Source organism: Mustela erminea, chromosome 5, assembly GCF_009829155.1.
Source record: "Mustela erminea isolate mMusErm1 chromosome 5, mMusErm1.Pri, whole genome shotgun sequence".
Lineage (NCBI taxonomy): Eukaryota > Metazoa > Chordata > Mammalia > Carnivora > Mustelidae > Mustela > Mustela erminea.
Genome location: NC_045618.1, coordinates 22,551,600 through 22,574,482, shown reverse-complemented (window position 1 = coordinate 22,574,482; position 22,883 = coordinate 22,551,600). Strand labels below are relative to the sequence as shown.

General features: G+C 43.8%; 1 protein-coding gene across 3 annotated transcripts in view; it reads left to right on the top strand.

Annotated features, from left to right (window-relative positions):
• The window catches only part of OTUD7A (OTU deubiquitinase 7A), a 356,697-nt gene that overhangs the window by 305,095 nt on the left and 28,719 nt on the right, over window positions 1-22,883 (top strand). For all 3 annotated transcript variants that reach the window (XM_032342261.1, XM_032342262.1, XM_032342263.1), the window contains 3 exons: window positions 446-547; window positions 4,284-4,411; window positions 5,157-5,269. In XM_032342261.1, coding sequence (XP_032198152.1) covers window positions 446-547; window positions 4,284-4,411; window positions 5,157-5,269 — 343 coding nt within the window. The remainder of the gene's footprint in view (window positions 1-445; window positions 548-4,283; window positions 4,412-5,156; window positions 5,270-22,883) is intronic.

The following is a 22,883-nucleotide window of genomic DNA, read 5'->3' as shown; positions in this document are numbered from 1 at the left end:
AATGAGATTTAATAGGAATATACCTAAGTAGCTATAATGATTTTGATGTGCTAAATTAAACATAAACTATACTTTTGGAGGTATGTATGCTTCAAAAAAGGATGGTGCAAAAGAAAAAAACTACTTTCGGAAGAGGAAACTGTGTTCAAGGAGACTGCACAAAGAGCAACTTTACTTTTTGTATAAGATGTTCCCAGATTCAAGGAGAAAAGCCTTCATCCTTGGGTTTCTCAATCCTCTTGCTAATTAATGGGAGGGTTTGCTCATTTCTTATCTTAGAAGGGGAAAAAAATCTATTTTATTTAAAAGTAGCCATAATGATCTACCTTCCCACTGAAGTTCTCTAGAACCTCTCAAAAATCATCTGCTGATGTTTATGCTTACTTAGCAAACACTTACAATGGTCTCTTCTGGAAATCTCTTCTAAAGTGAGTTTCTGTTCCAGGTCGCCTGAACTGGTGGTCCACTGTGTGCACGAGCTGTAAACGGCTTCTTCCTTTGGCCACTACAGGGGACGGGAACTGCCTTTTACACGCCGCCTCTCTGGGTAAGCTCCACTACAGAGACCGAGGGCAGCCGTGCTGCAGGCCTGTTCTGCTCATTGTTAAAGAACAGGCATCTGCTAAGTAGAGCCATGAACATTGCTCATCTGGAAGATTCCCCAGGAGTGGTAGCCAACAATCTAGCCCTTCTTGCCAAGCAGCTGGCAGGCTTGGTGGGGACACAGAGCACACATGAGGAAAGACCTGATAGGGGCTCTAAGGGGCCTAATCATGAGCTGCAGGAATGGGAATTAGAGATTGTGATGTAGAGGACTTCCTGGAGGAGGTGGGATTTTATTGAGATCTGAAGGACTTGAAAGATTTTTAGAGAGGACATTCCAGGTAGGGAGACTTCATGGAAAAGCTTCCAAACATCTTGTTAAGGATGTTTGGAAGCAGGGCTGAGCTTAGTTGGCCTTGAGCAGGAAGTTTGGGGAGCAGCACTTTAGGTTGGATGGTTTGGGGCCACTGCATCGATAGCAGTCCATGCACTTGGACTGACAGAAATGCATGGTTTAGGTAAATCATAGGGGAATCACTTGGGTACTGACAAAAAGATGTAGGTTGGATCGAATTTTAGGAGGAAAAATGCTGGATTCCACACTGTGAGCATAGTGAGATCATAATTTCACTGGAAGGATAGGCAAAAGATAGTAAGCCAAAACATTAAAAGTGGCCATTGCTGGGTGGTGGGATTGTTGATTTTTATTGTTGGTACAGGGGAATCACCTGGGAACTGACAAAAAGACATAGGTTGGGTAAATCTCTTGGGTAAATCACAGGTGAATCAGCATAGTCAGAATATACAACCAAAAAGTCAGCAACCTTCTGAGAAAATGTGAGCTTTTGCAGAAAGCCATACCAGCAGGTGCATAATCATTGGTAGCACTATTTGAATAACTGAGGGGGTCCTGGTAGACTTCCCAGAAGCTTAATTACTCCTTCTAGGTCCATCCTTATATACACAGAGGCAAACCGGTTTTGACAGGTAGGATTGGACCCCCAGCTGTCCTCGTGAGTCCTACAGTAAAGGGTCTCTCTCCACCAATGAGACCCTAAAATGAGAATATTCTTAGTTGAGTTTGACCGAGGATATTCTTGTTGGTCAAACTTACCTCCCCAGGTAAACATGGTCGATGCTCTTACCCAGAGCAAGAACCCAACCCCAAACCTCTCTTCAACCCTGTAGTGAGGCCTCTTCAACAAGAGGAGGATAGAGGTGAGACTAAACCCCACAGAGGGAAATGCACGGGGTTTGGGAAGGGACCTGAGAGCCTCAGCGGAGAACGGAGCCCCAGAGCAAGGGGAGCATTCCACATTCCACAGGTTTGGCTGCGGGTGGGGGGAACACAAGGGCTCCCACCTACCTGCTTCCTTTCCATTTCACAATGAACATGTTTCTGTTTGTTGATATTGTAAAAGTATTTCACATTCATCATGGTAAGAAAATAAAAATCAACAACCCCACCACCCAGCAATGATCACTTTTAATGTGTTGGCATATTATCTTTTGTCAGTTCTTCCAGTGAAATTATGATCTCATTATGGTCACTGTGTGGAATCCAGCACTTTCCCCTTAAAGTTCTATTGTGAATTTCCCATGCTATTATTCTTCCAAAATAGGTTTTTGGTATTTGTGTCATATTTTATCATAACGTATCAACTATTCCCCTGTTGTGGAATGTTTTCATCTTGTGTGTAAAATCTGGAAAGAACATAAGAACATCAGAAAAGAAGTCTCTCATCTGTGTCACACAACAACTTCTGTACAAAGGGAAATGCCTCTGTCCCTCAGAAACTGCATTGTTCACTGCTCCAGGTGGGCAAAGCCACAGATAGGGTCTCGTGCCACTGTGATCTGGTCTGGGGGCAGGCATTTTCCCAGTGAGCACAGTGGGGCTCCAGTCTGCCTAAGAAGAGAAAGTGTCCTGTGGACCAGCCTTGCTCCAGCAAGGCCATAGCGGAGTCTGGAGCTCATCGCCAATTGGTTCTTTTCTCCTGGTACTTTGTTTTCCTTTAGCTGTTTGACCTGACTGATCAAAGGAGCCATGCAACACTGACCAGCAATGCTTACTGAACCTGCTGACCAGGTCTGACATTGACCTAGGGTTGTGGGACACACACAGAAATGACAGAAATCATTTCTGAGCCAAGCTTGTAAGCAAACATTTATGGGGCAGGAGACCCTCCCTGCAAAAGAGATCCAAACAAGGAGCCATGGGAACGGAGGCTGGACTTGCCATGCCTGGGAGAGTCCCGAGAGGCCCCTGCAGGTGGGGCTGAGGGATGAGTAGGATCAGCTCGGCCTGTTTATAAAAGAAGCAGGAATGGCCACTTCTCTTCTCTATGTTGTAAAAAAAGGACAAAAGCCTCAGTTGATGGAAAACCCATAGCAGTCTCTGGTTGTTGCACGTCTTTGCACAAAAGGATGCATGGCCAGATCGAGTCTTTAAAGATTAGGTCAGTGCAGGCCACTCCTCTTTTAAAAGCTCTCCTGGGTCATTTAAAAGTCCATCTTTCCGCTCTCCACCTTGTCCCCTTGATCCCACCTCCAGACACCTTTCCCGTTTGCTGTTTCCTAAGTATGACTCATAGACGCCCCCTTGGGGCTGGCCCCCACCTTCTCCTCTGCCTGGGATGGCAACTCAGCTCCCTCCTTCACCCACTAGACCCTGATGTCCCCTTTCTTGCCTGACCAGTACCAACCAGCACCTTGTCCTGCTTCATCTCTCCATATGGTGCTCTACCCCTGACAGCTTATGCCAGTTGCTAATTTAATGGCTGCTTCCCATTCACTCAGTGTGCACTCTGAGATTGTAGGAACTTAGTCTGTCCTGATGGCTGCTGTGGGTATTCCTAAAACCAAGAATGGTGCCTCATCCCTATTATGAAATAGGTTTGGAATTAATTAAGTGGAACTAATGCCACTTAATTAAATGGATGGATGGACGGATAGATGGATGGATGGATGGATGGATGGATGGACGGATGGATGGATGCATGGATTTCGCCGCTCTTTACCCATAGCCAGAGCTGCACTTCTCATTACTGTTTCCTCCATTTGTTGGGTCTCTTGACCACATCTGAGCTGCCCCAAGAATGTACTCAGAGATGGCTGGCTTTTCTTATAACCCCTCAACCCACAACACAGACTGGGTAGGGAGTAAGGGGGAAAAGACCTTCTCCCCTGAAAGCAGGTACTTTCTCTTGGGTCCAGATGTTTGCAGTGGTGCTCAATGATGCTCTGCTTCTCAGGAGGTCGAGATGGCTTAGGGCTGAGACAGCCGATGTGGCAGACCTTAGATGAAGCCAGGGTCTGATTGCCATCCTGGCTTGAGGCCCTATGTGAGGACATGTCCCCAGCTTATCCACAAAGACCATCCTTCACTCAAAAACAAAAACCTGGACGGTGAACATTAGGACCCTCAAAGCAAACCTTACCAGTAGCTTACCAAGGATCCCAGAGAGAGGCAGCAGGGGATCTCATCCACTGTTGGTTCTCTGAGAAAGAGACATGCTCCTTCATTCACCGACTTGCTTCAGTGGGAAATGGGGAAAGAGAGCTGAGGGGAACTGCTAGCTCACCGTGAGAAATGAAGAGCTGACAGATGACTCGTGTTTGTGTGTTCAGATGCAGGAGGCCAGGCCTGGTAAGTCGTGGCAGTCTGAGTGGCCTCCTGGCTTGTCCCCCTCCTCACGACCTGTCTCTCTCCTCTGCTCCTTACGGGCATCCCGCTGCAGGAATGTGGGGGTTTCACGACCGGGACCTGGTTTTGCGGAAAGCTCTCTACACCATGATGAGGACAGGGGCTGAAAGAGAAGCCCTAAAGCGCAGGTGGAGGTGGCAGCAGACGCAGCAGAACAAGGAGGTTGGTACCCGCTGGTGTGTCCAGAGCCCGAGACCCACACCAAGCGCAGGACGGGTGGAGTCCGGAGCTGGGCCCGAAGGCCAAGTCCGTCTTGTGAGGTCAGACAGCAATGGCTTCCTGGGACTAGGAAAGCCTCCCTCGTTTAAAACAACTGAGGAGGCACCCATTACAGAAACTGTCCCTGCATAAACATGAAAACCAACCACCCTCACTGTCAGAAGGTTCCTGACTTGATGATAAATTACAAGTCACTTAAGTCTGATCACTCCTGGCAGCTTGAAGGCCGGGGTAGCCACAAGGTGGTGGTTCCCAGCCTACAGCCTCCGCTCCTGTACATGCTCCCAATCCAAAGAGAATCCCAACCGTCCTGACAATGGGGGACATTAGCACTTTGCTGTCCTAGAAGGATCTGCCTGCATTCTGAGTGAAGTTGGCCTGTCATCCCTTTAAACTTTTCAGTGCTCAGCCCCAAATTTGGTGTGTGCACATTAATGTTTGGTCATTCTCACCCCTTGGGCTGGTCCACCCTTGCTGGGTGGACATCCCCCCCCACCCCAGCATTGAAATTAGAGATTGGGGGTTCTGAAGAAATATCAAACGGGGACACTCAGCAGCCACTAGCAGATGTCCCCGGCCTGGGTGCTGGTGGGACTTGGACTGAGCCAGTGTGTCGGGGGTCCGGCAGGGCGGCCAGGCTCACCTCCTGCCCGCCCACCACCTCCTGAGCCGGCTTCCATTGTGCCAGTCAGGGCTGGTGTACACCGAGGAGGAATGGGAGCGGGAGTGGACGGAGCTGCTGAAATTGGCGTCCAGCGAGCCACGCACGCACTTCAGCAAGAACGGTGGCACAGGCGGGGGGTAAGTGCGGCCCCTCACTCTCCCCGGTGGTCACCTTAAGCTTCTGGCCGGCCAGTGTGGGAAGCGGTTCGAGGGAACGTGGCCACCTCAAGCTGGAGGAGATACAGCGATTTCTGCCTTTGGACCTTAGGTTCTCCTCAAGGACACAGGGCAGAGTTGTGGGGCATGGCTGGACCCCGGCAGATAATTGGGGGAAGTATACATAGTGTTCACATACATTTTGCAGGTAGAGGTGCAGAGGTAGCACATGGTGTCCCTTCCCCATTGCAGGCAGCAGTGGGAAGGGGACTCACTGGAGAGCCAGCCTCTGCAGGGGGAATGCAGCCTGGTGCTTCCCGTACACTGCTGTTGAACTCACGAGGCTCAGAAACCTCAAGCTACCGGGTTTGGACTCTTTCCAACTAAGTATTTATTTAATTTCTGGCTTCAAGAAGTCACGCTCAGAGCAGAAGGTAATTAAGTGAGTCCGGCATCTCCCAGGTGAGCGGACGGATGCCATCCACATTCCTGGCAAAAAAGGCTTTGCCTTTGTACACATTCAGGGAGTAGCTTGTTCCTGCAGACACAACTGAAATGTCCCAGCCTGAGAATAGAGTGTGGCCAAGCAAATCAGCCACCAAACGTGCAGCCCCAGCATTTCAAAGGCACATGTGTGCTTTGGTTCATACTTATGGAAGCTGAGAATCAAGTTGTTTAACACCTAGAAAACGTCTCAGGCAGACACAAGAAAGCCTGGGCATTGACAGTAAGAAGATTCAAGAAAGGATCCGACTCCAGTAGACAGCCCGGGCTAGCAGTGTGTCCTGGCCCCACATCTCCACACCCAGGCCCTCAGCTGCCAGCAGCAGGGTGTGGGGCTTCCCAGGCCTGGCACGATATCGAGGACCCTCAAAAATGAGCTCTCTTGTCTGGAAACCCATCAACACGATTCCCACAGGGTAATTTTGTCACTTTGTTTTCATAATGTCATGTGTCAGTGCTAAAGTCTGTCTTATTTAGGACTTTTGGGGACACATAGTCTAAAGGCTCAGTCCATTCCTGAAAACTCCTCTCTCATGCTGAGTCATGCCTGAGCAGTGTCTGAAGAATTCTCTAGCATCCCTTTCATCATTGCCTCGCTGGCACCTGCCAGAGGGCAGACACCCCGTAATTGCAGGTGGATTGACTCTAGCCCAGTGTGTCTTCAGGGCTAGAGTCAATAAGTGGCCATCACCACATACTATGTCCCCTGAGTTCCCCCATCCACGAAGCACTTGGCCCAACTTGGTCGCACAGTTGATCAGACCTCAGCTTCTGCTCTTACTCCCTGGAACCCAAGAGGGCCCAGAGCTGAGTGAGGGCAGAAGGAGTGGGGCGTCTGGTGTTCATTCCCGTCTCCTTCCCAGGGGACTCAGGCTTGCCCACTCAGTTGGGGCAGGAGAACTGCAGAGAGGTCTCCTTGGTGATGGGCAGCAGCTCTGCTGTTCTCTGTTGTTCCCCTCAACTTTGGGATAGTGGGGGAGAGACAGAAGGCACTGGACCAGCTACTCCCTCTCCTCAGCTCACAAGAAAAGTGCTCTCAGTTGCTGAGACCTCCCAACCCAGCTGTAGCGATCGCACACCCCCAAAGTTCCTGCCTCCTCTCAGGAAGCTTTCAACCTTCAATCTGGTCTCAGTTGTAAAGACAAAAAATGTGTCTAGTCAGAAGCAATGAGTGATACACAAAAGATGTTATTTTTTTCCCACCAAGAGATTCCTTGGGTTTTTTGGTTTCTTGTTTTGTTTTGTTTTGTTTGTTTTTTGTTTTTTAGTCCCCTCCACTACAGGTTGGGCCAGAAGGTTTGAGGAGCATATAAGCTTCACGTGAGGGCTTTGGGGCTTTTAGGAGTCTTTCTGATTGCGGAGCAAATCCCTTCTGTCAGTTTATACACCAAGGATATTACATTTTATACTCTGTGGCCTGACCCCCAGAGCCTACTCCAGTGGGAATGGTACACAAAAATGGCTTCTTGGTTTGTGCTGGGCACTCAGGAGAGAAAAGAAGGGATGTCTGCTGAGCACCTACCTGCCTTACACAAATTGTTTTCACTTTATAAATTAGGCTTTATGCCCCTTTATAGATTAGGAAGCGAATGCTCAGAGAGATTTTTTTTTAAAGATTTTATTTATTTATTTGACAGGCAGAGATCACAAGTAGGCAGAGAGGCAGGCAGAGAGATCACAAGTAGGCAGAGAGGCAGGCAGAGAGAGAGAGGAGGAAGCAGGCTCCCTGCTGAGCAGAGAGCCCGATGTGGGGCTCAATCCCAGGACCCTGGGATCATGACCTGAGCTGAAGGCAGAGGCTTAACCCACTGAGCCACCCAGGTGCCCTCAGAGAGATTATTTGACTTGCCTCCAGTTTGTAATGGGTAGGGCTAGAATACAGTCCCAGACATGTCAGAATCACAGCCCTGAGGTTTCCCAGAGATAATATGACAAGTCTCAGTATCTTCTTAAGAAAGAATGCACTGCAGTTAGAACTTTTGAGTCCTGGTTTATCTGAATCTGTCTTTATTTTTTACCTCATCCTTGGTCGGTAGTTTAATTTGGTATAAAACTCTAAATTAATGAGTTGAATGATGTCATCAGAGAAAAAGTCAGACAGAAAAACATCTGCTTCCTGGCATTCAGTTCAGGTTAGCTAATTTGAAATGAGAAACAATTATATGAAACCCAAAGACAGAGCATATCCAACTTCATCTTTACAAGCTCTGAAAAATATTTACTCATTAGCTTAACATCTATTAATTGCCTTCCATGTGCTGTGCATATTTACATACACAATTTCATTTTTCCATCACAATAACCTGTGAGATTAAGATTATAATCTTCATCTAACATATGAGAAACTTGGATTCTGGATGGAAAAGGACTTGTCCAGGGTACTGAATGACAGAGCCATAATTCAAACTCAGATCTTCTTCTTCCTTTTTTATTTTTTATAAATATATAATGTATTTTTATCCCCGGGGTACAGGTCTGTGAATCCCCAGGTTTACACACTTCATAGCACTCACCATAGCACATACCATCTCCAATGTCCATAACCCCACCATCTCTTGACCCCCCTCCCCCCAGCAACCCTCAGTTTTCAAACTCAGATCTTCTGTCTCTCAGGTCCCTTGCTTTTTTTCCTTTGTCCCTTAGCTCAGGAGTCTATCTCCATTGTTAAAGAGAAGTGGATTTTTGCTGCCCTCTCACCTTTAGTTCTGTGGGTAATGGAATAATGACTCTGTTTTCTAGTCCAATCCCAGTTGTGTTTCAAGGGAATACCATTTGAATCCCAGTCCTTACTAACAATAGACTAAACCTCCACATCAGTTGTCTTGCTCTGTAAATGTACAGAAAGGCATTTTCCAATTCAGCATCCCTGAATCTCCCTTTGCTCACCTCTCAAATTTTGAAAATCTTTGTAAACATTAGGTCAATAATGAATTATTGAGAGGAATTCTCTTAAATGCATTTACAATGAATTATTACCAAGCAATTTTCAACATGACCACTACACTTTTGAAAGGAAAGAAGTAAACCAGGATCCTTTGAGTCTTAAGAATATAATGCAGGGGCGCCTGGGTGGCTCAGTGGGTTAAAGCCTCTGCCTACGGCTCAGGTCATGATCTCAGGGTCCTGGGATCGAGTCCTGCATCGGGTTCTCTGCTCAGCAGTGAGCCTGCTTCCCCCTCCCTCTCTCTCTCTCTCTCTCTCTCTCTCTCTACTTGTAATCTCTGTCTGTCAAATAAATAAAATCTTAAAAAAAGAAAAGGCAAAGCCTTCCTTTAAAAAAGAATATAATGCAAATGAAAAATCCACTTCACATGTATTTGAAGATTGAAAAGAAAATGTATTAACAATACCAAGTACTGGTGAAAATGCAGAGCAAATGGAACTCTCCTACACTGTTGGTGGCAATAGAAAATGGTACAACCACTTTCAAATACAATTTTACAGATTCTTACAAATTTTTAAAATTTCTATTTATTTGAGAGAAAGGGAGCAAGAGTGGAAGAGGGAGGAAGAGAGGGGAAGGGGGGAAAGGAGGTTCCCCACTGAGCAGGGAGCCCAATGTGGAGCTTGATCCCAGAACCCTGGAATCGTGACCTGAGCCAAAGGCAGACACTTAACCAGCTGAGCCACCCAGGTGCCCCTGACAGATTCCTATAAATTTAAACATACATTTGCTGTGTGGTCCAGCCATTCCACTCCTGAGTATTTACCCTAGACCAGTTGTTCTCAGCCAGGGGTAATCCCCACCCCGGGACATTTGGCAAGGTCTAGAGATAATTTTGGTTGTCATAACTGTAGAGTAGGCTAGGTACTAGTAGACTCTAATGGGTAGACGCCAAGAATACTGCTAAGGGTTCCAAAATGCACAGGACAGCCACTCAAAAGAAATAGTTATCTGGTTCGACTTTCAGTATTGCCAAGGTTGAGAAAATCTGCCCCAGAAAAATAAAAACATATTCACACAAAGATCTGTAAAACATAGTCTATAGCAGTTGCATCCATACTTGTCAAAACTGGAAACAACTCAAATGTCCTTTAATAAACAAATTGAGGTACATTTATATTATGGGATACTACTCACCAATAAAACTACTAATATATGCAACAACTTCTATGAAATTCACAGGCATTCTGCTGAATGAAAAAAATCAAATCTCCAAAAGTTATATACTGTATGTATGATTCCATTTATCTTTTAAAGATTTTATTTATTTGAGAGAGAGATAGCTAGAGAGAGCACAAGTCAGGGAGGGGACAGCGGGAGAGGAAGAAGCAGGCTCCCTACTCAGGGAGCCTGCTCCAGCACTTGATCCCAGGACCCTGGGATCAGGATATGAGCTGAAAGCAGATGCCTAACTGACTGAGCCACCCAGGAACCCTGTATGATTCCATTTATATGACATTATCCAAAAAGCAAAATTGTCATGATGGTGAACAGATGAGTGGTTCATTTACTTGTGAATAGATGTCCAATTTTCTGTTATCATTTCTTGAAAAAACTATTCTTTCAACATTGAAATCCTTTAACCTTTATCAAAAATTAATCAGTATTATTTCTGTAGGTATTTTTTTTCTTATCCTCTATTATTTTCCATTGAAATATGTGTCCATCTTTTGACAATATCACCCTCTTGATCAGTGTCACTTTATAATAAGTCTTAAAATTGGTCATTCCTCCAACTTTCTTCTTTTTTAGTATTTCTAGTTTGGATTTGTTTTTGTTTGTTTTCACTTTCTCATATAAATTTGTATAATAAGCTTATCTGTATCTGAAAAATAATCTGCTGGGATTGTAACTACTGTTACATTAAATCTGTATATGAATTTGGGGAAGATTAAAATCTTTACAATATTGAGTCTTCTAACACATCTTTTTCCATGTGTTGGAGTGATGCAGTATGTCTCTCCACTTATTTAGATCTTTTTTTTAATTTGTTTCATCAGAATTTTACAGTTTTCAGCATACAGGTCCTATATGTATTTTATTAAATTTATACCTGAAGGTCACATGGGTGGCTCAGTCAATTAAACATCCAAATCTTGATTTCATTGAGATTCTCTTTCTCCCCTGCTTCTCTCTCTACCATTCACCCTGCTCATATGTGCACTCACTCTCTCTCTCACTTTCTTTCTCTAAAATAAATTCTTTATTTTATAAAACCTTTATATTTATTTTAATCTTTATTTATATTTATATTTTATAAAATCTTTATTTTATAAAATCTTTAAAAAAATTATACCTGAGTAATCCATTCGTAGCTACTGTAAATGATTGTGTGTGTGTGTGTGTTTTAATTTGGGTTTGCAATTGTACATTGCTACTTATAGAAATGTGATTGATTTTTGTGTTGGCTTGGTATCCTATGATATTACTACACTCATTTATTACATCTATGAGAGTTTTGGGGTAGATTCCTTCAGATTTTCTACATAGACATTCGTATCATCTATGTGTAGGGATAGTTTTCTTTCTTCCTTACCAACCTGTATGCCTTTGTTTTTCGTGACTCACTGCACTAGTTAGGACTTCCAGTACAATATTGAGTTGGCATGATAAGAGAGGACATCCTCTCCTGGTTACCAGTATTAGTCAGAAATCTTTCATTAATATGATGTCAATGAAGGTTTTTAGTAGATATCTTTTAAGTAAGTTTTCTTCTATTCCTTTTGTTAAGAGTTTCTATCATTAATTAATGTTGTATTTTATCAAATAAATGTTCTACATTCTACATTTATTATTTTAATATGATCATGTAGGGTTTTTCTTCTTTAATGTTAATTAATTAATATTGTGGGTTACCTTGAATGATATATGAGAATTGAGCCAGCCTTGTATTCCAGAGATGAACTCTTAGTGTATTGAACTTTTTATTTTGCTCATTCAATTTGGCAATATTATATTGAGGATTTTTGCATTTGTGACCATAGAGATTATTAGAATATAGCTTTCTTTTTATACTACTGTCTTTGTCTAGCTTTGGAGGAATGCTAGTCTCATAAAACACACTGGGAAGCATTAACCTCTTATATTTTCTAAAAGAGATTTTGCAGAACTAGAGATATTTCTTCTTTAAATGTTTGTAGAATTCACCAGTGAATCAATCTGCAACCCAAAATTTCCTTTTCAGAAGGCTATTAATGATCAATTCAATTTATTTAATAGCTCCAGAAAGTAGAAATAAGTGAATTTGGGTAGCTTCTTTTTGGGAAATTGTTCATTTCATCTAAGTTGTTGAATTTATGTGTATAGCATTGTTAATAATATTCCTTTTATAACTTATTAATGTCTATGGGGGTCATTACTGATAGTCCCTCATTCTTTCCAAACTCAGCAGTTTCTGTCTTTCTGTTTTTACTTTGGCATCCTTTCTAAAATTTTATCCATTTTGTTGATCTTTTAAAAGAACCAATTTTGGTTTAATTGGTTATTGTTTTCTAGTTCTCAATTTCATTGATTTCTGGTCCTATCTTTTATGTTTTCTTCCTTCTGCTTGCTTTAGGTTTATTTTGCTCTAATTTCTCTACTTTGTTCAGGTGGGCACTTATATTATTGATTTGAGAACTTTCTTTTTGTAATATATGCATTTAAAGGCTACGTATTTCCCTCTTAGCTCTGATTAGGTACATACAAAAAATTGGATTTATGTTTTTATTCTGTTTAAAATATTTTCTAATTTCCCTTAAGAATTTCTCTTTGACCACTGAATTCTTTAAAAGTAGCTGTGTAGCAGAATTTTATTGTTTTTCTTTACTTATTCTAGTTTAATTGGATTGTGACCTATTAACGTAATTGGTATGATTTAAGTTATTTTAAATTTGTCAAAGTTTGTTAAGAGGTGAGCTTATAGTCTAACTTTGTGAATATTCCATGTGCTTTCTACAAGGATGTGCTGTGGTTCAATGTCAGTTCAGTTTTCAAAAGCCTTTGCTGTCCTGTTCCATACATTACTCAGTCTGTGACCTGGGTACAATCTATTCAGTCTGTCCCCAGAGACTTTGACACACCAATTAGGACCAAACCTATACATGTACCACCCAGATTTGGGGGAACAGGAGTCCGGGAATTCATAAACAACCTCATGGGTTTGTTTTCTCAAGTTCTCCCTTTCCATGATCTCCCAGGTACTTTTTCAGTTCCCTACAACCCCATTTTTTATCCACCAGCCAGAATTCTAGAAACTTAGCTACAGCACTGTGCCATATGATTCCATGACTGCACCTGTATCCTGGGCCCAGATAGCCAGGATGACACAGAGGGGAAAATACTAAACATTTCATCCCTGCCCACCCTCTTGGCATCACAGCTCCACTGATCAGTGAGGAAGGTTCCTCTCTTTTAGATTTGTGGCTCCCAGTGGCTTCTGTTGCGGCCTCTGCCATGGCCTGTGGAAGAGTTTTGAGAGAACATAAGAGAGAGGAGAAGAAAAAATGGGGATTTCTATGCTTTACTTGAACTTGAGGAATTCCCCCTCCTCAACCCCAAACTAGAGGCCACCTTCTGTCCCTTCACCAGTGCCCACTTGTGGGTTTCAGAATATGTTGCATTCACATCTGGGAACAGCAGAGGCTTAAAAAAAAAAAAATGGAAATTACATTTTCCTCCTCAATCCACCTGCTACTATTTACTTTCTAGAACCTTCCAGTAACTCCTCCATGCATTCTATCCAGGTGGGTGGGTTGTATTCGGGAGGAGAGAAGGTATGGAGTGTTCTTTCTTGATCTGCACAGCATCAAGAATCAGACACAAGGTGGTAGACTAGAGGTTTGGAGGTGGTAGATGAAGCAGGAGTTCTCAATCAAGAGAGCAGGTGGGGTAGACAAGGTAGGCTGAAAGGGGCCTTGGAAACCTGTGTCCTCACTGCTTCTCACCTGCTTCCCTCTCTGTACACACACACATCAGAAGACATTCCTACCTAGGTTAGCAGTTGAACATTTTCTCTCTCTTTTTTTTAAAGAATTTATTTATTTATTTGACACACTGAGAGAGATCACAAGTAGGCAGAGCAGCAGATGGCGGGGGGAGCAATAAGGCGGGGAGCTGAGCAGAAAGCCTGATGCGGGGCTCGATCCCAGGACCCTGAGATCACGACCTGAGCCCAAGGCAGGGGCTTAACCCACTGAGCCACCCAGATGCCCCTGAACATTTTCTTAATCCTAATCCTGCCAGATCCATTTTGATAAATTATATGATGTGGCAAAAATTCAGGTGTGCTCCAGCATTTATTTCGGGGGGTATGTAGCCTGTGCCAAGAGTTTTACGTTGTTATTGTATCAGAACTAATCTGAATGAATGATGAGGCTGTTCGTGCAGGAATTCCCTTTGATGTGCTTGGTCTTCCTCCCTTGGAGACCCATTAGGAAGAGCTGCTCCCTTGAACTGATATTTCCATCCAGAAGGCAATGTTCTTGTTCTGGAACACCTTTGACTTCCCAAGGTGACTTATGCAACAACTTCTCCCCTTAAGTTTGATGTGTTTTGTTGGAATCTCTCCAACAACTCAGAGGCTCCAGAATGCCTGTTTTGTTTGTTTTGTTTTGTTTTAATTTTTGGTCATTTCTTTTTTTTTTAAGATTTTATTTATTTATTCGACAGAGAGATCACAAGTAGACAGAGAGACAGGCAGAGGGGTGGGGAAGAAGGCTCCCCGCTGAGCAGGGAGCCCAATGTGGGACTCGATCCCAGGACCCTGAGATCATGACCTGAGCCAAAGGCAGAGGCTTTACCCACTGAACCACCCAGGCACCACTCCAGAATGCCTTTCTGATTCAAAATTTGGTAATTCATAACCCTGAAGACATAGATTTCTAGGTGCTGCTATTTTCGTTCTACTTGCATGTCAATAATGGAAAGGTCTTGAAAGGGATTCAGCTATTTTTGTGTGGGAAGTGGGAAGTATTTTTGTGGGACAGGAAAAGGAGGAGTGTATTTAGAACCCTCTCAAAGTTTATTTTTTCAAAGGATATGTCTATTTTGTTGTATTTTAAACTCTTTGGTAACATGGATTGTGTCTGTGACCCCACATCTCAGAGGATTGGGGGAAAGGTCACTTCTGCATTATCTCTTTAAAGTACCATTTGCTTGTACTCTGCCCAGAGAAATGTTGCACTGCTGTGCACATCGCCCTGTCCTGGGCCCCTGTCTCATCCGGGGCTCTTGTATGTTTTATATTGTCTCCTCCTTCAGACTGTAATTTTCTGATGGCCAGCCAAACCCAATAGCTCTTTTTGGTTCTCTTCCAACCCAGCTCAAGGCTAGGTACCAGTTGTTATGCTATATGTACATACAGAGCTGGACCCAGGACCAGCAGACCTAGAGCTGACCATTTGTGCTGCCACACACACCCAGGGGAGATGTTCTTGCTCAGGTCCTATGACACCAGCAACCAGACCTGACCCATTGGAAGGCAGGGCTCAAAGGCTACTCCCCTCATGGGCCCAGTGCTCACCCCTTTGACTGGCAGCCCGGGACCCAGAGTAGGTAGCTGTGGCCTTCCCAAAGAATCTGGATTTCCTAGGAATCAAGGAAGTACAGCACTGTCAGGCAGGAATTAGAACTGTGTCGTCCACTGAACACACTTATGTGTTACATTATGTGATGTGTCAAGCAGAGCTGTGAAACTGTCATTAACATAGCCAATGACAGAACCAGAAACTGAGATTCAGAAAATCAGGTCAGTTCCCAAAGTCCCACAACCCACAAAAGAGAGCCAGAATCCAAACTTAGAACTGACCAAAAACATAAACCCACGCTCTTAACAAATGCAAAGCAGGTATGGAGAGCAGAAATTAACAACTCATCTTGAGATTTGTGATAAAAATAACTTTTTCTCTTTAACCTTTTATAAAAGAAGAGCTTACTTGTTTTCCATTCAGTGAGATAGGGTAAGTGGAGGCTGAGAAGCTCTTAAAGCAGGAAAGAAAAGAGACACAGAAAAGGGGTCAGTTTGAGGACCCCTAGGCAGCCCCCACAGGGCATCTCTTGCCCTGGTTCCTCACTTCTCTTGTGTGTTTCTCATTCTGCTTTTCCTCTGAAGTTGTTTCTGCAATCTCATTGCTATGTTTACATAATTTTGTAGTGTGTTTCCCGCATTTCTTCTTTATTGACCTTTTTCAGAAATGCCTAGAATTCTAAATGATTTCATGAGGCACAGTCTCAGAGATAGAAACTTGAGTCTTCTAAGGAAAACTAAGCAATGTTCTCTGCTGCAAGGTGCCCAAAGCCCTGTCTGGCACTCCAAGGCCAGGGGATGGCTTCTCCTTAGACAAGAAACTTTCTTGTAAGTGTTCCTTAGAGCTCTCTGACCTCCACCAGCAAACCAAGTAGGAAAAGCATTTGTTCAGCTACGGAGTTCTCATGTTTGAAGATGTAGAATCCAGGTCTAATCTTTTAAAGACTTTCATAGCTAGAAATAAGACCAAAGTCCACTCTTCATCTATCAGGGGCCTCCCTGACTTTCCTGTCTGAAGAAACCACCTTTCTATCATTGAATTTATTAATACCTGGTAGTTTCTTATTTGACCTTCTGTTAACTGAGTGTTTCCACCCCTAGACCTGCATATGTGTCCACACATGTGCGCGCACACACACACACACACACACACACACACACACGCAGAGGACAGTGCTACACCTATCACAGATAACTCAGTAAATATTTGTCAAATAATTGACCCCAGCTTATTGATTCCAGCCAATAGAATGCGTCTTCGCCTCCAAGGCACCTGGCTGCTATATTGAAGCTCCTGTCAGAGCCTGAGGCCCACTTGCCCCCTTCAGAGTGCCAGGAGTGCTCACCATTCTTCATTCTTAGCTTCCCAAGCCATAGCTCTTAGCAGAGTCCCTGCTGCTTACCCTGTGTCTAAAGGCTGCCATCTAGCCAGACAGTCTCTGGCCAGGTGCAAAGGCCCACAAGAGGAACAGTCTAGCCTCCCCTTTGCTCAGGGCCCTGGCCTCTAATCACCAGGCCCCCGAAGTCTACATGCCAACTCATCAAAGGTGTTGTCATGGCTCTGAGCCCTGCCTGGGGGAGGGGCTTGAGTCCCACCACTCAGAAATGCAGCTAGTGATACATCATGAGGAGGGCTGTGGCGCTGTGAGAGGGGGAGGACCCCACATACTGTGCTGGAAACATCTCTGAGATGCACCATTAAAAGGGAAAAGCAGGAGTCAGAATAGAATCATGCCCTTACACCTAGAGGTGGACGCGGGTATGTGTTTGTGTTTAGAATATAAATATCTTGATCTTATATCTTTACATGGAAGAGTACACCAAAAACCAATAACTCTGTCACCATAGATGATGTGATCATACAACTTACATCCAAATAGGTGCACTGTTTGGGGGATTGGTGGGGGAGTGAATACCAACCACTCCAGATGTATAAATCAGGATTTTCCTGAGCAAAATGGGAGGTGTGGTCACCACACCTGGAGGGAGGGGGACACAGGGAAGATCCTAGGAGACTTGCCCCTCTGTGTGGGCTGGTGACTGCCCTTAGGTGAAAACCCACAAGCCATCCAGATTGGCTTCCTTGTCCATAACTGGGCTCTTGGTGGATGGTCTCCAAGGGTTGTGGCTGCCATTTAAGCCAGAGCACTCCCAAATCTGTCTTGTACTTTTGACTCCTGCCACCATTCTCTGTGACCTGTGATACCATTTGGACCTCACTCCACCATCGTGGCTTCATGCTTACCTGGAGGAAGCTCCCAGCGTGGCCTCTGCCCTGGTCACATTTCATCCATCCTCCCCAGGGGGTATTCACTAGGTGGATGGTCTGGCCTTTCTCAGGACTCCTTTCTCCCTGAGTAATGTTGCAGAGGAGGTGATGCACGTGCATTATACCACAGAACACATTAGGAACTTGTTGGGGGTATGCACAGTGTCTTTGAGGATGAAGTAGTTATACTTGCATGTTAGTCTTCTTAGCAGTAAACACGAATTTTAGACATTTTTACATGTCTTTTCCCAAAGACCAGATTCTATTTACAATCCTAGGTCTAACATTTGCTCAGTGAGCTCACAGGAAGATGATGTTAAGCCTCTGGGTAAGAAGTGGAAGAGAATTTTCAGGATTGGTTTCACTAGAGTTGATTTCTGCCTGTGGGCTCAATCACAGTAATTCACAAGGGCAGGGCACAGTTTCAAAGTCTCATCCCAGAAATGATCCCATTTGCCCATGAGAACAGCCTGAGGAGATGCAGAGCCAATGTTCTCAGCCCGAATTCAACAGAGCAGGATCAAGCACTGGAACATGGCTGTGATGTTGAAGAGTAAGTGCAGAACAAGCCCCACCCCCAGTTCAAACACACTCCCTAAAACATGAAGCAAGCAGCTAGAAGCAAGGAGGGAAGGGCATTATGATTCTCAGATTGCCCCTAGGGTGTAGTTGGGACCTTCTCTGCCATCTTCTGGGTCACTGAAGTTTCATAGTTGACCTTTGGCTCTCATGTTCAATCTCACAACTGGTATGGAGAAAGGTCACTATGCTCCAGACTGGCCTCCATCACCCTCTGGCAACTCTGTGCTCTATCCCTGACATGGAACCAGGGATAGACAGATGGGTAGGTGGGTGGATGGATGGAAGAATGGATGATGGATAGATAGATGGATGTGTAAGTGTCTGTATAAGTAGGTGGATGGACAGATGGATGGATGTGTTTGTGGATGGATGGATGGATGGATGGATGGATGGATGGATGGATGAACAGATGGAGGGACAGAACTTACTTGAGGGCCTCTGCAGTGCCTTTTACCATTCCAGCATATAGTAAGTGCTCAGTAAATATTGGCTGGTTTTTCAGTTTGAAATATAATGGCTCTGCTTCAAATTTTGCATGAGCAGAATACTGTGACAGTACAGTAGTCCCTCATACTTGGTCAGCCCTTGCACTGTTGCTGCAGTGAGGCCCCTTCTGTGTAGCTGTTTAGACACCAAAGTGTTCCATCATGGAGTGAAGGGGCAACTGAGAACCCAGGGCTGAGAGAGCTCCCCTTCCCCTTGCTATTTCTTCTTCTCAGCATTCGTATGTGACTCTCTGATGCCTCATCTCTTTCCAGTGCTGACCTTTCCATCCACTGGATTAGGAAAGGAATAACATTCCAGATTTCTAACTGAGATATTTTTCTCTCTGAGTATGCAGTTTATAATTCTGTGTTCCCTCCTGCCCATGCTATTTATTACCTTGTTCAACTGTCCACTTGCTTGTGAGCACTTACTGGGTGACAGGGACAATCAAGGGGCTTCTGGAAGCACTTGAACCTCACATACACAGCTGCCTCCCTCTTAGCTGTGACTGGACAAGTTAACCACCAAGGATATTTTTTTTATTTAATTTTTTTTTCAGTGTTCCAAGATTCACTGTTTATGCACCACACCCAGTGCTCCATGAAATTGTGCCCTCTACAATACCCAGCACCAGGCTTACCCAACCCCCCACCTCTCCCCTCCAAAACCCTCACTTTGTTTCTCAGAGTCCACAGTCTCTCATGGTTTGTCTCCCCCTCCAATTTCCCCCAACTCCCTTCTCTCCATCTCCCATGTCCTCCATGTTATTCCTTATGCTCCACAAGTAAGTGAAACCATATGGTAATTGACTCTCTCTGCTTGACTTATTTCACTCAGCATACTCTCCTCCTGTCCTGTCCATGTTGATACAAAAGTTGGGTATTCATACTTTCTGATGGAGGCATAATACTCCATTGTATATACGGACCATAACTTCTTTATCCATTCGTCTGTTGAAGGACATCTTGACTCTTTCCACAGTTTGGTGACTGTGGCCATTGCTGCTATGAACACTGGGGTACAAATGACCCTTCTTTTCACTACATCTGTATCTTGGTAAATACCTAGTAGTGCAATTGCAGGGTCATAGGGAAGCTCTATTTTTAATTTCTGAAGGAATCTCCACACTGTTTCCCAAAGTGGCTACACCAACTTGCATTCCCACCAACAGTGTAAGAGGGTTCCCCTTTCTTCACATCCTCTCCAACAGTTGTTGTTTACTGTCTTATTAATTTTGGCTATTCTAATTGGTGTAAGGTGTATCTCAATGTGGTTTTGATTTGAATCTCCCTGATGGCTAATGATGATGAACATTTTTTCATGTGTCTGTTAGCCATTTGTATGTCTTCTTTGGAGAAGTGTCTGTTCATGTTTTCTGCCCATTTTTTGACATGATTATCTGTGTTGTGTGTTGAGTTTGAGGCCTTCTTTATAGATCTTGGATATCAGGCCTTTGTCTATAGTGTCATTTGTGAATATCTTCTCCCATTCCGTGGGTTGCCTCTTTGCTTTGTTGACTGTTTCCTTTGCGAAGCAGAAGCTTTTGATCTTGACGACATCCCAAATGTTCATTTTCACTTTTGTTTCCTTTGCCTTTGGAGAAATGTCTTGAAAGAAGTTGCTGTGGCCAATATCAAAGAGGTTACTATCTATGTTCTCCTCTAGGACTTTGATAGATTCCTACCTCATGTTGAGGTCTTTGATCCATTTTGAGTTTATCTTTGTGTATGGTGTAAGAGAATAATCATCTAGGATAATTTTAAAAGCACACCCACAAGCATTGTGTTTAGACTTGGCATGTATATGTGTATTTAAAATACTCCTCTTCCACTTCTCTTCCCTTCCTGAAAAATTCAGTCCTAAAGCCATATAGTGTGGCAAAGCAAGGGGGCATCTGCAATGGACAGGTGGGGACATTGGTAGGACCCAGAAGATCAAAGCCAGAGTGTCAGAGCAAGTAGGATGAAGAGGACAACTTGGGGGCAGGGTGACAGCAGAAATGGAGAATTGCTTACATGGGTTGGGTGGGGGGATGGAATTTATCAAGTAAGGAAATAGTTTAAGACTAATAGAAACCAAGTTGCTTACTGTTGGAGATGGGAGTTAGAGTAGATTAACATTGGGGTATTAGATTGGAATGGGAGTTATCAGTGGACTCTAAGTTAATAGAAAGATGACAGATGGAAGTATCTGTGCACATGTGTGAGTGTACACACAAAACACATGTGCCTTCACTCCATTCACTGCATCTAGAAGCAATGACAATCCAATAGTGACGATTATATTTTGGCTTCTAAACACCATTATCCACTATTTAAAAACAAACAAACAAACAAACAAACAACAACAACAACAACAACAACAAAACCCTTTGAGAAATGGCTGAATCCAAGGCTGAGGCAGAGAAGGTACAAAATGAACCTGGATAAAGAAAATGTAGTACCTATAGACAATGGAATATTACTCAGTCTTGCCATTGGCAATAACATAGAAGAAATTAGAGGGTATTATGCTGAGTGAAAGAAGTAAGTCAGAGAGGGGCACCTGAGTGGCTCAGTGGGTTAAGCCTCTGCCTTCAGCTCAGGTCATGATCTCAGGGTCCTAGGATCGAGCCCCACATTGGGCTCTCTGCTCAGCAAGGAGCCTGCTCCCACTCCCACTGCCTGCTTCTCTGTGTACTTGTGATCTCTGTCAAATAAATAAAAAATCTTTTTAAAAAAGTCAGAGAAAGACAACTACCATATGATTTCACTCCTATGTGGAATTTAAGAAACAAAACAGATAAACATAGAGGTAGGGAAGGAAAAATTATAAGATATAAAATAAAATAAGACAAACCAGGGGCGCCTGGGTGGCTCAGTGGGTTAAGCCTCTGCCTTCAGCTCAGGTCATGATTTTAGGGTCCTGGGATCGAGCCCCACATCTGGCTCTCAGCTTAGCAGGGAACCTGCTTCCCCCCCCATCTCTCTGCCTGCCTCTCTGCCTACTTGTGATCTCTCTGTCAAATAAATAAATAAAATCTTTAAAAAAAAAAAAAAAAGACAAACCATAAGAGACTCTTAACTCTAGGGAACAAACTAAGGATTGCTGGAGGGGGGTGGGCAGGGGGTAATGAGCATAAATTCTACTTCTGAAAATGATAATATGCTATATGTTAATTAAATTGAATTTAAATTTTAAAAAATTTTGAAGAGATGAACCTGGGCCATATTCTTGTGTCAGAAGGCTAGGAAGTCCTCTGAAAAATGGCGGGGCTATGTTACAAGGACACAGCTTGAATGAGCCACACTGACCCAACTAGGGCATATTTGAGCATCAAAATCATCACTAATAGATTATAACTCACTAAATGAACTAGAAACCTGGAATGGGATATCAATAAATGTATAAAGATTTGGTGAGAAGTAGTATATGTGCAGAGATTTGAAATTCCTCTCTACAAAATGCTTATTAATGACAGAGGGGAAATGAGTAGCTCTGTAGGGGGAAGCCTAACAGATGATCTGAGGAGAGTGGCCCAAGTCAACATCACCAGTAATGGGATAGTCCAAAGGTCCAGGCCACGTGATAGGATGCTGTGAGAAGGGCACAGCATAATCCAATACAATCTAATCATAGGAAATAGAGGAGCCCAAACTAAGGACATGCTACAGAATACCAGGCCCATAGTCTTCAAAAGTGTCAAGGTCACAAAAGTCAAGGAACCTATGAAAAATGTTATAGTCCAAAGGAGTCTAATGAGACACCACAGCTAAAAGCAACCTGTTGGAGTCTTGGTTTAAAAGGCATTTATGGGGCAGTTGGCAGACTGTGACTTCCCATCTGTCATGGTGATTAGATCAATCAGTGTAGTAGTGATTGGATGTACCCTTGATATTGATGACTGTGTTGTAGTTCTGTAGAATGTTCTATTCATAAGATATGCACCTAAATTTTTCCAAGGTGCTGGATTTCAGATAGGCAAGTTACGTTCAAATGATTCCAAACAAACAGAAAAGTAATTTAATACTATATGCACCAACTTTTTGTCATCGCTGTCAGGTATTTTTAAGTGTAAAAATAAGGCATTCTGGGGCGCCTGGGTGGCTCAGTGGGTTAAGTCTTTGCTTTTGGCTCAGGTCATGATCCCAGGGTCCTGGGATCAAGCCCCGCATCAGGCTCTCTGCTCAGCAGGGAGCCTGCTTCCCCCTCTCTCTCTCTCTGCCTGCCTTTCTGCCTACTTGTGATCTCTCTTTCTGTGTCAAATAAATAAATAAAATCTTAAAAAAAAAAACTTTCAAAAAAAAGGTAAGGCATTCTGAGTCAC